Below are 16,087 nucleotides of genomic sequence, written 5' to 3' on the forward strand. Positions count from 1 at the left end.
TGCACTGCAAAACCATCCCCAGCTCATAGACCAACCAGTCTTCCAAAATACTACTGTGATGCACTTAAAGTCTGCAACTCTGCAGGAAGGTGACCTCAATGTACCTTCTTTGAATTTGCAGAATTGTGTACAAGAACACAAACCGTTTATATAGGATTGTAGCCTTTTTTAAATGCTAAAAAAGGTCCCCATGATTTGCTTTGTTTAAGACATACACTCAAAACTTTATTAAAAACATTTTTCAAAAATAGTTTCATAAAGCTAGACACATCAGCAAGCCTCGATTGAGGGGTGGAAAATGAATTGTATATCTTTAAACCGCAGAAGTTAAAAGCCTTTTTTTTTGTTGTTAGCTAACAATGGAAACTTTTTTTTTTTAAGTGTTTCCCTCCCTCGTCTTGCCAAGCAATAGAAAAAAAAAAAAAAAAAAAAAGAAGAAAAGAAAAACTTGTTCCGCTGAGTTCAACCCCAGACAGGCTCACAACTTCCTTCCTGCTTTCCTCCCCCAAGCCTCCGCCTTTCTCCCTCCTCCCTCCTCCACTACCCCCCCAACTTTTCTTTCTTTTTTTTTTTTTTAATCGTACATTGAACAAACACTGAAGTAACCCGGAGCAGACACTGACAGGGGCAGTATCTCCACGGTCGAAAAGGGCGTGCAGGGCCGGCTTGGCGTCGCCACTGCCGGGATCGCCGGGCCCCTGAACCGAAGAGCTTTCCCCTCTCTTTCGCACTCCTCTTTTTTGTCTTCCATAGCTTGTGAGAAAATAATTTCTGAGCATTTTTACTTTTAAAGCCATCTCGTCCCTACGAGGTCTGCGCCTCTGGGCATGTAGTCTACACAGGACCTGAGAATCTGAGAAACTGCAGGTAAGTTTGGCGGCCTTTTAATGGCTCTCGCCTCTGAACAACCCTCTTTTCCCTCACTTTCTGCTCTGGAGCGAATCTCGGCGTTCCTGGTTCCGAAACAGGGCAAAGGGGTGGGCTGGGGAGGCAGGGAAGGGGGTTTGATTTTGGAGGGTGACATGGAGTGGCGGTGGGGAGAAAATAGGGAGAGACGAGGTCTTCGCATTTCTCCTACCCGCCTTCCGGGCCGCTCACTCCGCGCCGCCTCCCCCAGCGCGCTCCAGGAGTACCCAGGCTGGAGTCTCGGGGCGGCTCTGCTGGCGCTGGGCGAGGCTGCCCGGGATGCGGAGAAGCCCTGCGCTCCGCGGCGCTGCCCTGGGGTGTTAGAGCGCTGGCTCCAGGGAGGTTTGCAGAGCCAGAGGCTCTGTGCACCTAGGGCTGCTGCCCGGCTGCAGCCATGCACGCCCCTAAGTTCCTCCGAGTGGGCGCGGGTCCGGGAGCCCGCAGGGGCAGCCGCGTCCTCTGCAACAGGGCGCGCTGAGAGCGGACTCGCTCCGCGCGCGTGCGCGCGTATACACACACGCGTGCACACACACGCACACTCACAGACACCCCTCCATAGGGGACGACGGCAGGGGGGCAGCAAGTACTGGTTCCGGTAAAGAGAACGTGTAGAACCTCGGTGCGCCCACACTCACAAAACACTTGTCTAGGGATCGGCGACAAGGCTAGCGCTGAAAAACGCTTCGGCTGCAGCCCCGCCGCCCGCCCAGGCCTTCGTAGGCCGAGAGACACAGCCCCAAGGCTAGGGTCAGGAAGGTAAACCACGGGCACGCGGGCGCCCTCCCAGATCCGGGCGCTGGCAGCGGCTCGGCCAAGGCAGGTCCCGCTTAGGTTCCCTCCGAGCCGGTCGGTCTCTGATGCCCGAGAGGGTGGAGCAGGGAGACCCTGAAGCCCAGGGCGAGGGCTGCCGGGTTGCCTTGGATAGCCAATGTTAGCTCAGGCTGGGGAGACCCGGAGACGGTGGCTGGGGTGTCCTCAGCCCGGGAGAGCTGAGTCAGCCGCGCCCCGCACACAGCATACTTAGGAGCCAAGAACTTGGACCTCGCTTCTCGCCGGTCCGCGAGACGAGTGTTAGGATTGGGATTTGAAGGGACCTCATAAAGCGCATCGCAGCCTGGGGCGGGGTGGGGGGCGGGGAAGCACACCCGTAACCGCGCTGGCGACCGAGGCAGCCGGGGCATGCCCTCGCCGAGCCTCGCCGTCCCCATAGGTGAGATGTCTGGTGGCGCTGGGTCCCGGATAGATTGTGTTCCCGGGGCTCCCTCTGGGTTCTGCAGGCGACCCCCAACCCCCTTCGCGCCCTCCAGGGTCCTGACTTTTCTCCTTGTATCTCCACAGCCGCACGGTTGTTTATGGAGCTTTGGGCGGGGGCTGAGCCCGCGGTCGTGCCCCCAGCCCGCTGCCCAGGCCATGCCGCCCCATCTGCGCGCGGAGCCGCGGCTGCCGGGCCTCCGGGGCTGAGCCGGGAGCGCCGGGAGGAGGAGGCGCCGGTGGCGGAGCAGGAGCGGGAGCCGCGGCGGCGGGCAGCGCGGGACCCAGTACTATGGCTGTGTACTGCTATGCGCTCAATAGCCTGGTGATCATGAATAGCGCCAACGAGATGAAGAGCGGCGGCGGCCCGGGGCCCAGTGGCAGCGAGACGCCCCCGCCCCCGGGGAGGGCAGTGCTGAGCCCCGGCAGCGTTTTCAGCCCCAGGAGAGGCGCCTCTTTCCTCTTCCCCCCCGCCGAGTCGCTGTCGCCCGAGGAGCCCCGGAGCCCCGGGGGCTGGCGGAGCGGCCGGCGCAGGCTGAATAGTAGCAGCGGCAGTGGCAGCGGCAGCAGCGGCAGCAGCGTGAGCAGCCCAAGTTGGGCTGGTCGCCTGCGAGGGGACGGGCAGCAGGTGGTGGCAGCCGGTACCCTCTCCCCGCCGGGGCCAGAGGAGGCCAAGAGGAAGCTGCGGATCCTGCAGCGCGAGTTGCAGAACGTGCAGGTGAACCAGAAAGTGGGCATGTTTGAGGCGCACATCCAGGCACAGAGCTCCGCCATTCAAGCGCCCCGCAGCCCGCGTTTGGGCAGGGCTCGCTCGCCCTCCCCGTGCCCCTTCCGCAGCAGCAGTCAGCCCCCTGGAAGGGTCCCGGTTCAGGGCGCCCGGAGCGAGGAACGGAGGACAAAGTCCTGGGGGGAGCAATGTCCAGAGACTTCAGGAACCGACTCCGGGAGGAAAGGAGGCCCCAGCCTATGCACCTCGCAGGTGAAGAAAGGAATGCCACCTCTTCCCGGCCGGGCTGCCCCTACAGGATCAGAGGCTCAGGGTCCATCCGCTTTTGTAAGGATGGAGAAGGGTATCCCCGCCAGTCCCCGCTGTGGCTCACCCACAGCTATGGAAATTGACAAAAGGGGCTTTCTTACCCCGGGAACTCGGAGCTGCCTAGCTCCCTCATTGGGGCTGGTCGGAGCTAGCTTAACGGTGGCCACAGAAGTGGCAGCGAGAGCTACATGCACTGGGCCACACCGTCCACAGGATCTTGCCCTCACTGAGCCGTCTGGGAGAGCCCGTGAGCTTGAGGACCTGCAGCCCCCAGAGGCCCTGGTGGAGAGGCAGGGGCAGTTTCTGGGCAGTGAGACAAGCCCAGCCCCAGAAAGGGGCGGGCCCCGCGATGGAGAACCCCCTGGGAAGATGGGGAAAGGAAATCTGCCCTGTGGCATGCCGGGCTCTGGGGCGCCTGAAGTGGGCAAAAGGCCAGAGGAGACGACTGTGAGCGTGCAAAGCGCAGAGTCCTCTGATGCCCTGAGCTGGTCCAGGCTGCCCAGAGCCCTGGCCTCCGTAGGCCCTGAGGAGGCCCGAAGTGGGGCCCCCGTGGGCGGGGGGCGTTGGCAGCTCTCCGACAGAGTGGAGGGAGGGTCCCCAACGCTGGGCTTGCTTGGGGGCAGCCCCTCAGCACAGCCGGGGACCGGGAATGTGGAGGCGGGAATTCCTTCTGGCGGAATGCTGGAGCCTTTGCCCTGTTGGGACGCTGCGAAAGATCTGAAAGAACCTCAGTGCCCTCCTGGGGACAGGGTGGGTGTGCAGCCTGGGAGCTCCAGGGTTTGGCAGGGCACCATGGAGGAAGCCGGTTTGGCTTGGACGCGTGGCACAGGGGTGCAATCAGAGGGGACCTGGGAAAGCCAGCGGCAGGACAGTGATGCCCACTCAAGTCCGGAGCTGCTACCCCAAGATCAGGACAAGCCTTTCCTGAGGGAGGCCTGCAGCCCCAGCAACATACCTGCTGTCATCATTACAGACATGGGCACCCAGGAGGATGGGGCCTTGGAGGAGACGCAGGGAAGCCCTCGGGGCAACCTGCCCCTGAGGAAACTGTCCTCTTCCTCGGCCTCCTCCACGGGCTTCTCCTCATCCTACGAAGACTCAGAGGAGGACATCTCCAGTGACCCTGAGCGCACCCTGGACCCCAACTCAGCCTTCCTGCATACCCTGGACCAGCAGAAACCTAGAGTGGTAAGTCTTGCTCTGAGATTTGCCCAGAACGCATGCTGATTTCAGCAGACTTTTGATGCCCTATGCATCCCTTTTTCTTACTTTCTACAGAGTCATGAAAACCCAGACCAGGGCCCGGGGACAGTCACAGTGAATAATTCTGTCCAGGTGTGTTTGCTGAGGTGGAAGCAGAGGCACTGACCATGCACTTTAGCTTGGACAGTGAATCTAAGTCTTTCTACTATTTCCATGCACATCTTAAAACACAAGTTTTAAAAGTATTTCATGTAAGTCACCACGCTTCTTGGGAAAATAATATTCATAAACGTCACCAAAAACTTCTGGACTAATCCCCAAAGATAGTGAACTGAGCTACTGAGTGTAGTTTTTGTCTGATCAGGTGAAACACTTAACTCTGTGTTTCATACAGGCCAAAGAAAATTGACAAGGATATCATCAAATTAAGTTAGCCTCTACTAATAAGCCAGGAAAATGAGTGATGTGAGTCTATGACAGGGACGCTGAAACCTGTAGATGTGGTTGTGGCCAGTCAACTGGGTGAGGAATCACTGAGCCTGAGTAAGTTAAGCTAGGCCATTGCAATATTTGTGTGGTCGGTGTAACCAAGGTGCAGTTTGATGTATGAATTAAATGAAAACCATACTTTGAGCTAAGCAGATGGTTTCTTCAGTATCATAGGCACCTGAGTGTTATCTCCGGAGTAGGTACCTCCTAATGGATGTACATGTCAGTTGGTACAGGTTGACATTTCAGGTATGTTTTCACATGCCTCTGGTTTGGGTCATCACACTGACATCTTGTTCTGGTTATGGCAGTAGACAGGAGTTTATTTCTATTACATGGTTAATCGAACTTGTAGGCTGCTTTTACTCTTAGGAGGATCAGCGTATCTTACAGAAGACATAGGAGTTGAAGCTAGCACTTCTGAAAAGGTCTGGGCTTTCTCTTAGCTTTTCCAGAGAGCATGGGGAATTTCCTAGTTCAGCGTGCCAGGGGTGGTTGTGCTATTTTGGGGGAAAGTCTGCATTTTATTATAGTAGGTAGCCTTCCGATTTCATCTTGAATATCAAATACTCTTCACTGTACCTCAATAACTTTCTCCACCACGACTAGGAGCTTTATGTTTCTACTCTGCATTCTTCACTAAGGTATTTTGGACCACAAAACATACTCCTCTCTGATTCCCTATTCACAAATCACAGTCTGGATTTTTGAAGACCAGGCATTCCTTTTCATGAAACTCTGCTTTTTGCTGATGATCTGGAGGCAAATGTGTATGCACAATCGCCCCAATCAGCCTGGCATTTTGTGGCTAGGACAGGGCCCCTGGGCATTATGCACCTGCTGTCAGGCATAGGCACACCACCTTTAGAGGGGGAAACGGTCCACCTGGAAGGGGATGGTGGTCAAGGGCAGGTGGGAAATACTTCTTTCTGAAGGCATGGGCCAGATTTCTCTGTCTTTCTGCCCAGCAGTTAGAGGCCTACTGAATAAGAAATGGTCCCCTGTCCCATCCCTCCTGGTTGCTTTTGAACTCCTGAAGCATAGCTGGAACAGCCAAAGTCACTTTAACTTGTTTCCTGACTGTCCATTCACCCTTTCTAGTGGTAGATTAGCAACTTCTATTGGCTGGTTGTCAAAACAGTTTGTGTCCCGATGTTTGAAAAGGGCTCTTGTCTAGAAGAGAATTAATGGGGAGATCAATAACGACAGGTGACTTTTTTTTCATTTGCCAGAAGGATGCCATTTGAGAAACCAGAGGGTTAAGTGGTGTTTTTAAGTTACTGAACATATCCAGAGGTAGAAACAAGGCCAGCCTGTTGTCCAGTCTACCTCCCACCTTTAAACAGGTTTTCAGACACCCGCAGAGCAGAGCCAGGGAAAAATCCCCTGCCGGCTTTGCCCTCTGAATCACATGAGACTGGTGGGAAGTGGGGTGGGTGTGTGTGTGTGTGTGTAGGGGGGTAAGGGTGGGTAACCAACTGGAAATTATGGGATCCTAGGGACTTTTGAGCTTTGGTTGAATGCTTGCATGATAAGCAAAGTTTTCTTCTTGTACAGATGGTTACGCTGGAGCCTTATCTGTGACACCCAAACATCAGCTCATTGGTTAAAAATCACTTGATTACCTGCGATAGATATTTTGTCTACAGAAGGCCAGACATCTTGATGGAGTGAGTCTTTTGGCTGGGCCTTTCTGTGTTTGATAGATAAAAGCCCCACCAGCCCCATCAGAGGTTCTACCAAACTGGTGTAGCATTCTCTTTTCTGGACTTTGCTGTGTCTGTCCAGCTACTGCACAACGCTATAGCTGCACACTCTCATGCTTGCTCACACTTGCTTACACTCACCCTCACACATGCTCACACTCACCCTCCTATGCTCACACAGGCTCCCACTTGCTCACCCCACTCACACAGGTCTGAAATGGCACGTTCAGCATTCCAGTCACATAACCAACCCCTGGCCCTCAGACCCACACTAGACACTGAGATTTTTTTCTATGCTGCCCTACCTTCCCACAGAGTTAAGCCTTTCGGGCCTCCTGTGGCGCTTTCTTCATCCTTGCTGAGGAATGAGTGTGTATGATTTGGTGTGCAGGCAAGGGGTGACAGTGTATCTGCTTAGTAGGGATCAGACACTTGAAATTTGCTCAGAAATAGTTGCATTACACACCCAGTGTGCAATGGCTGAAATTCAGGCACATTCATGCTTACTGTTCTCCGAGATCTGAACAAAATCAAATTGCACTGAGCAAGGATAGTGCTCAATCTTTTGTTCTTTCTGACAACTAAAAATTAACCAGCGGTTGTTTACTTCCCTATATAATTCTGTTTAAGAGAATCTGGACCATTGAGATACCAGGCTTAAAATGTTGTATTAAGATATAAAAGTACCTTACTTTAAAAATCGATTTTTATTGATTTATTTCAAAATTGTTCTGTCAGTTTATATGTACAAAAAAAAAAACAAAAGCAGTCTGGGCACGGTGGCTTATGCCTGTAATGCCAGCACTTTGGGAGGCCAAGGTGGGTGGATCACTTGAGGTCAGGAGTTCAAGACCAGCCTGGCCAACATGGTGAAACCCCGTCTCTACTAAAAATACAAAAATTAGCTGGCGTGGCCGCAGGCGCCTGTAATCCCAGCTACTTGGGAGGCTGAGGCAGGAGAACTGCTTGAACCCTGGAGGTAGAGGTTGCAATGAGGCGAGATTGTACCACTGCACTGCAGCCTGGGCTACAGAGTGAGACTCCGTTTCAAAAGAAAACAAAAAACAAAAACCAAAAACAAAAAACACTGGCCTAATTACCTGGGGGATGTATAAAGAAGTGTAATACAAAACCCTTGGCTTCATGGTGCTTACTGTTTTTTAAAGGCCATTGGAATTTTGTTTCCTTAGCCTTTTTTTTTTTTGATGTTGACTAGTTTTGTTGTCTTTTTTTTTTTCTGAGTGAAAAACGAACTCATAGTAAAAAAATCCAAACAGTTTAACATGGTTTTATGTGGTTTTGAAAAGTGTGTAAAAATTTTAGTTCGGGGTAAACCAAACTAAAATTTAAAACCTTAGAGGGGCACTTTAAAAAATGCATCTGTTGGTGAATACTTTTAAGTGGAAAATTCTTTTCTAGATGAGAATGTTGAAAGCTCAGATTTGTGGGGTTAAGAGCTCAGGTTGCATATGCTGTTTTCTGAAGATGGGGTACCATTCTTCTCTCAGGTACATGGAGAGGATCTTTCTGGCAAGGGCTCAGCAGCTTTGAGATCTGGGAGGACCCCGAGTCATTTATGTTGGGTTCCGGGTATGACTCTGATCTGTTTGGGGATGAGGAAATAAACACTCAGAAAGTCAAAGGGAACCAAGGACACACTCATGGGCTCTGCTTCTCTAGCTTAGTTTTCTCCTCTGAAAATGTGGGTATTGTATGAGAATGATTTCATGGGGTCATCTAGTTCTGTCTGTGACTATGTAATTGAAGACATCTGATTTAAAACCTAGTGTTTGTATTAGGGTATCAGGAAATGCGACAAGACTTCTTAGGTGTGGGTTTCCAGCACTGAGGCCAAAACTGGGCACTTTTACTTTTGTGCTTTTGCTTGAGACCAATTGATTGATCTGCCTATCTTCTATCTCTTTGCCATAAGAAAGGCTCTTTGTAATTTCACACTGAAAAAGTGTCATCAAAATAAATCATCAGTACAATACCTAAGATTATCATTAATAATTAGTCTGGTGGTAGAGACAGCTGGTAGGATGCCAGAACATTAACCTGAACAGTAAAAGATTCATTCTGTTTAAAAACAAAAAGCAGGGCATTGTCCCCCCTCAGATACTGAAGTCTAGAAACTGAGGCCTTGCCCACACAGAGCCAAAACATCACTTCAAAGACCTTCTCTTATCAAAGATAAAAGTATTCAGCCAGCTTAAAACTTTTTCAAGTAAAGGTGAGGTATACAGACAAAGAGAGATTGATTCTAAGCTTTGCTACTTATCATGCAAATGCTTAGACTTTGCAAAACATACAGCTCAAGACTTACCCGCTTTTAGGTACTACAAGAAAACATTAAACCAGTCGGTGTTTTTAGAGAAATATATTTCAGGTGTTACATAAGTCATTTTCAGAATTTTTGTTTTTAAGTGCTGAATTGCTACAGAGTCACTTTTCTGATTTTGTTGGCACATACCTGTTAAATGCAGTTCCAGATTAGATTAGTACCAGCTAGTTTATTTATATTCCTAGGAGTATTGATAACATTGTTTAGGCTTATTTTGTTTTGTCAGGTTTCAATTTAGTTATCTAAAGGTAGAATTTTAAGGTATTTAATGGAAAGAATTTTATATCTTGGTGGAAAAAAAACTGCAGACTTTGGATAATCAGGAGGTGATTCAGAATTAACTTGGGAACTCGTCTAAAGCATGTTGTGACCGCAGCATCAGTGTAGAGTGTTCTGTGGATTTTGGTGGGAGAGGAGACCTCGGGATCGTAGGTTTACGCATATGGTACTCTCAACTCCATGATAAGAAGGCCTTGCCGTGATTTTTCTTTTCCTCACTGGGTAGAATGGGCATTGTGAAAGATGTATTTTTCAGCCATCAGGGGAGCTTATTGTTAACAAAAGTCACACCAAACCCAACTATGAACTCTTTGGTAATTTGAAAAGTGGAGTGGCAGCTGCCTGTTCGGGATTTTGTATTACCAGTTCTAAGATGGTTGCCCGTCCTGTGTGAACTTACCAACCAAGTGACGATGGTGCTACAGGCAGTCCCAAACAACACGGAGCAGAAATAATCAGCATCTCCTTCAGACCCATGGGTCCGGTCCATCTGACTGTGGAGGGCCACCTTGGTGATCTGGAAGAATCTGCTGACCTGGTCTCTTGACCTTGTAGTCAAATTTGACTTGCTGAAGTTCTGCCAGACAGCTCTTCATTTTCTCATTGGGCCCCCTTCATTCACCCCAACTTTCTGGTGAAGACAGCAGCCCTGATCCATTTTTCCAGGAGTAAACTATTATCTTAAATACAGTTCAAGTCTCCTTGGTTGAAAGACACCGTAAATATATATGATCTCATTAGGAAGTTAGGCCTCTGTGCCTGCTATTAAAAAATAACAAAAACTAGGCCGGTGTGGTGGCTCATGCCTGTAATCCCAGCACTTTGGGAGGCTGAGGTGGATGGATCACCTGAGGTCAGGAGTTCGAAACCAGCCTAGCCAACATGGTGAAACCTTGTCTACTAAAAATACTAGATCTACTAAAAATACAAAAATTAGCCGGGCGTGGTGGCACTCACCTGTAATCCCAGCTACTCAGGGGGCTGAGACAGGAGAACCACTTGAACCCAGGAGTTGGAGGTTGCAGTGAGCCGATACTGCGTCATTGCACTCCAGCCTGGGCAACAGAGCAAGACTCTGTCTCAAGAAAAATAAATAAATAAAAATAAAACAAAAACTTTTCGATAGCTTCCATAATTAACAGTATCGAAATCTGGGTCTGGGGCAGGCTTTAGAGCTCATTTCCTTTTTTTTTTTTTTTTTGAGATGGAGTCTTGCTCTGTCGCCAGGCTGGAGTGCAGTGGCATGATCTTGGCTCACTGCAACCTCTGCCTCCCGGATTCAAGCAATTCTCCCGCCTCAGCCTCCCGAGTAGCTGGGACTACAGGCGCATGCCACCACGCCCGGCTAATTTTTGTATTTTTAATAGAGATGGGTTTTCACCATGTTGGCCAGGATGGTCTCGATCTCTTGACCTTGTGATACTCCCGCCTCGGCCTCCCAAAGTCCTGGGATTACAGGCGTGAGCCACCGCGCCCGGCCTCATTTCCTTTAATATCCACGTTTTACAGAGGAGGAAAGCAAGGGTGGAAAATATTCAATACCATTACAGGACCCATGGTTACACCCTCCTTTTCAACTAACAAACTTCCTCAGTGGATAAGCTCCTTACTTGCCTTTGCAGATCCACCTCAGCTTTGAACACTGTACATGCTTTTAAAGCATTTGTTAAAGGAATGGGTGAATGAATGAAGGAGAGAAAAAATCCCTGCTGCATTATCTACCCATAAAAGAAATACAGAACCATCTGGAAGGTGAAGAACAAAGAAAGGGAATCAAGCCCTGGGAATGCAAGTTTGTTGCTTATTCCTGTGACTGCTGCCACAGGGATAAGGGTGCTAGGCTTGGGTTTAGGAGACTTGGGTGAAATTCCAGTCTACACATGGCCAGCAAGCTCTCTGAAAAACGGGGAGAGGAAGTGTGACCTCATGGAGTGGTGAGCGTTCAATTATGCCATGTTTATAAAAGTGCCTAGCACTGTACCTGCTATATAGTAGGGGTGTAGTAGTAGTGGTTTCCTTTTGTTCAGTTGCAGGGTTGGGGATTACTTTAAGGCTTAGACTCAAAGCGATAGGAATGAATTGCTTGGTCAGCAGAAGTGCACACTGTACACCAGCCTCAAGGGACAAGGTCAACCATGACACATGTCTGCCAAGTGTTTGTGCAGGGAAGACCACTCCGATGTTTCTTACTTAAAGGCAGGGTCTTCCAACTTTTTCTTATACGGAATGACTTGTTACAATCATTTCACAGGCAAGCCAACACTCAGGCTTTTGACTAACTTGTCTGGCGTGTTTCTCAACAATTCCATTAAGAATTCACTGTTAGAAATCTGATCTTTTCTCCTCTGTTGAGCTTTACTTGGGCATTTTATTGATTTGATATCACTTAATAGAAACCCATTCAACAAAAGGTATCTCTTCAGGCCACTAGTCAATACAGCATTTTTTATTTCCTGAGATTTTTACTTCTATGTTGCCCCACATCAGCTGGTAAGTTTTATAAGTAAGCAAAAAGCAGGAGCTATAGACAATAAGGAAGCAGAATGAACCTCTGCAATTCATATTTATGTATGATTTCACTTGGAGTGGGAGGAGTTTTTTTTCCCCATCTTTGAATAAGTAGAAAAACATCTCACATAACCTGGGGTGGTGGTGGTGAATTTTCAGCTAAAGGGAATCCTTCCTCGTGAAGCTCACTGCTATCCTGTTAATTTAGCATTTTACTTTTGTGGTAAGATTCTGGGTGGAAAGGGCAAATGAAATGATACAGCATCTCAAACATAGGCATCAAGATTATTTCCGTTGACCTGGTGACCAAGATTAGGGTTTGCCTAACTCAGAGATGATAATATGTATTAATGATGCAGGGTAAGGGCCGGCCCTTGGCCAAAGAGAACTCTTCTGAAGGGGTGGGCCATTTGCTCACATTTATAAAGTTGGTCTCAGGGCGTTGAGGGGTGGGGGTGCAAATGAGGTGCTTTTACCTCTGGCTTTTGGGGCAATGACAGCAGTTTTCTTTCTTGGCCCTTCTAAAGGGTTCTCTGCATTCTGTCCCCCTTCCTGCCCCCATCCATTAAAGGAGAATGAATAAACTGATTTTACTGTTTTCCAAGAAGAAGCCATAACACATTTTATATTACCAGTGTTTAATATTTTCATGAACTACACGGAGCGTTCAGCCTGCCGCGAGACGGATTTGGTTCCCTGGTGACTGGCCATCTACCCAGCTCAATCTGCAATCTCTCTTGGTACGCTGCCGAGTTGGTGGGACCTGGGCAATTACAAGGGAGGTCACTGCACCCCCAGGCAGTTCCCAGCAAGTGTTTTTTCCAATTTCACTGACATTCTTTCCGGGCTCAACTCAATTTGTTTTCATCTTCTCTATGGCAATTGATGACTGACTGTGTAATTCAGCAGGCTCTCCTGTGAAGTGCTTCTTCCCCAGTTGAATAGGAGCTGGTGTTTGTCTAAGCCTCTGCTTATGCATGAGGTATAATGCTTTTTATATGTTATTTAATGCTTTTACACGTTAGCTATCTGAATGATAGATTTAATAAAATATACCTCATAATCTTATGGGGAAAGGATGCCGGCTGGTATAGAGAGGAACTTGGGAGTATCACTTCTGTAATCCTTATCTAACCTGAATCTGTTAGCAGGAAACTGAAAAGGCCTGTGTATGACAATGAGATAAACAATTTTAATCTCTTAACAATGTCAAGTGGAAAATCTAACTACCTGCCAGTAGCTTAAGAAATGGCTAAGAGATTTTGTTGGGCACAAATAATCCTGAGACCCAGATTGCTGAGCCAAGGGTAGGAAAATTGGTTGCTATGTGTTACAGCTGGGAAGTGAGAAGGTCACTGTTTGAGAAACTACTAAAAAAACCTTACGGATTAAACATTCGCCAGTGTAGGGGACATTTTGAATGTGTTATAATTGATATTTTAGTCTATGTGGCTGCTGAACCCTTTTTCTTTTACAAAAAAAAAAAAACTTTGTTGAATTTGAGACAGTGTCTCACTCTGTTGCCCAGGCTGGAGTGCAGTTGTGTGATCACGGCTCACTGCATGCAGCCTCCATCTCTCCAGCTCAAGAGATCCTCACACCTCAACCTCCCGAATAGCTGGGACTACAGGCTCGTACCATCATGCCTGGCTAATTTTTTATTTTTTAGTAGAGACATGTCTTGCTATGTTGCCCAGGCTGGTCTCGAATTCCTGAGCTCAAGCGGTCCTTCCACCTTGGCCTCCCAATCCGCCTTGGCCTCTCAAAGTGTTGGGATTACAGCTGGGAGCCACTGAGCCTGGCCTTCTTTCTTTCTTAACCTTTCTCCTTCATCATCATCATAGTCATCACAGCATTAAACACTCATTAATATTGACCATCTGGCTAATTGCAAGTAGTTGAGGAGACTCAAGGCCTCCTCTGAGAATGTTTTTTGTGCTTTACAAGTGAACGTGCTTGAAAGACTTGTGACTCTCAGATCCAGCACTTGACCTCATTGGGCCTCTTTGGACTTGGGTATCCTCAATCTGTAAAATGGGTATATTGATAGTCTTCCTACCTCACGTGGTCTTTGTGAGTCCAAATAAGACGTGTATACAGTCATTTGGGGACAGTGAATTATTTCCTGCCTAAATGAGTTTTTAATTATGAGTACGATGACTTTGCTTTAAGTTTTTACAAAAAGGATGGACAAGGGCAAGCACTCACTCGTGAAGAGGATTCTGACCTTGTTGCTTGAAGAGAAATTGCTAAGGACTATGTTAAAAACAATCTTTGCGTCCACAGCAGAGCCAGTTCTGAGGTGGACGGAGCAGTGAGGTCTGGTTGGGATGAGGAGACATTCTGGATAACGCCCTGGTTTCACTTCAGCCGCAGCACTGTCTCCTCTTGCCTATGTGACCATCTTGGCCATCGTAGACTGTGGACGCAGCCTCCTCCGGCTGTGGTTTGCCCACTCGTCAGTGGGCATGCAGATGTAAGAGACACCAGGGAAGGCTGGAGCAAGCAAGGAGCGGGCCCCAAAGCAGGGGTCTCATGCTCCCTGAATAGGGCTGCCAGCTGCTGAATCATGACAGGGAGACTGCGCTGCACTCTAGAATTTGAGGGTACTTAATGGGGGCATGGACTTTTCCAGTACCATGTAGTGGTTTTCTCTTCTGTGTCATGGAAAGTGAAACAGGGGAATTCAACAAAGTCTTGAGCTTTTAATGCAGATATTACATTCAGCAGATATATACTGGGTGCCTCTGCCAGGCCCTGGGCTAGGTCTGGCAACCACTGCCTCCTTTCTCACGGAGCTGGATCTCCCTTCGGGTGACTGCCCACTTTGAGAAGTGCATTTTGCACCCAGTGGCGGCCCAAATAGCAGGCATTTATTTAATACCCTTGTCTGCAGACACCTGTGCTGAAAAGAACGGCTTAACGGATGCTGTCCCTGTCCTTGGGGATCTGCCTTCTAAGACAAAGTTAATGCCAACAGACATATTGGAGATTTGTGAAACTGAAGAACAAGTTGTATGGCCATTGAGCAAGCATGTTCATTAAATATGAGTTAATAAATAATGGATTGGTGCTGGCATGCACAATGCAGAAAGCTTCAGTACATGTTGTGGAACAGGGAGTAAAGGAATTGGATTTGGGCAACAGCCCTTAGGGAAGGAGTCTGGGGTAAAGGTATTGAGGAATTTGCTCCCTCTGTTAGAAGTGGTTGATCAAAGAGACTGTTCTGGATCCAGAGGCTTATGGAGGCTGGAATGAAAGAGGGCACCCCTGCCCCAGGACTTGATTCGGAGCGTTGGATTCTGCACAGATTGATGCTCAGCAGATGCACGGTGCAGAGCTCAGTCAGCTGCACTGTTGCTGTGCTCTCAGGAGGACCCCGATTGACCAGAAGGACATGGTCAGGAGAGCGCGGCAGGGGTTTTTCTGCTTAGTACGCATTATGGAGCCTTAGCTATGGAAGAGCCCTAGGGGGAGGAGAAGAACCCTGAGGTGGTAGTCCTGGGTTGAGTCTAAACTCTGTTACTTCCTATCTGCGTGACCCTAGAGAAAACTTTCTGCCCCTCAGTTGCATCATCTGTGAAATGTGACTGATAATACCCACCTTAAGGCTGTGAGCCTTAAACAAGGTAATGTGGGAAATGCCTAGTACAGCGTCTGGACATACTAAATGCTCGATACAATAGCATGGACCTCAGAGGCAGCTGTGGTGTCATTTGTTAGTATTTTATGCTGAACCTGTGACCTCCACCATTCTCTTTGATTGGGTGAGAGTGAATAACGGTGTCTGAGGCAGTATTGCCGACTTCTTCCCTTGGAAGAGGAGAAGTCATGGGGTCTGGGAGCTCTTTGACATTGAGGTTTGTAGGAAGTGTGTGCTGGAGGAGGCTTGCTCTGCCGAGCACAGAAGCAAGATGGTCTGCTGGGGAGTGTGGAGCCCGAGCCAGCCAGACCTGAACCCACACCCTCACTCTGTCCTAGACCTTGGCATGGGCCGAACATCTCTGAGCCTCAGTTTCTTCATCTCTAACATGAGGATAATGAGCCTCTCTCAGGGGCTGCTGTGAAGATGAAAGGAGATAATGCGGCTCAAGTACTGGGTGCAGAACAGGGGTGGAATAGAGGACACCCCTCCACCAGTTGTGAAGAGTGTTTTTAAGTGGATGCCCTAATCGCCTTCACCAATTGGCTCGAGTCACATCGTCCCAAGTACAGCTAATTGTCGAAGATGATGACAAAACAGGCAGCAGGATTTATTTTTCCAAGGAGGTTCTTTAGTTGCAGGAGAGGCCTCACTTGGTTACTAGGGGTTGGAACTTGAAGTTTAAAAAAACAATCCCCTGTATTCAGCTGCTGGCAAGAGGT

At 48.8% G+C, this 16,087-nt stretch overlaps 1 protein-coding gene across 2 annotated transcripts in view; it reads left to right on the plus strand.

The window, feature by feature from the left end:
- Positions 1 to 560: 560 nt before the first annotated feature.
- Positions 561 to 16,087, plus strand: part of ITPKB (inositol-trisphosphate 3-kinase B) — a 107,549-nt gene continuing 92,022 nt past the window's right edge. Inside the window, exons 1-2 of one of the 2 annotated variants that reach the window (XM_054519326.2) lie at positions 561 to 867; positions 2,245 to 4,381. In XM_054519326.2, coding sequence (XP_054375301.1) covers positions 2,450 to 4,381 — 1,932 coding nt within the window. In that variant the 5' untranslated portion in view covers positions 561 to 867; positions 2,245 to 2,449. The remainder of the gene's footprint in view (positions 868 to 2,244; positions 4,382 to 16,087) is intronic. The other variant, XM_002809381.6, reaches the window with a different exon arrangement.

The sequence above is a fragment of the Pongo abelii genome, chromosome 1, assembly GCF_028885655.2.
Source record: "Pongo abelii isolate AG06213 chromosome 1, NHGRI_mPonAbe1-v2.0_pri, whole genome shotgun sequence".
Lineage (NCBI taxonomy): Eukaryota > Metazoa > Chordata > Mammalia > Primates > Hominidae > Pongo > Pongo abelii.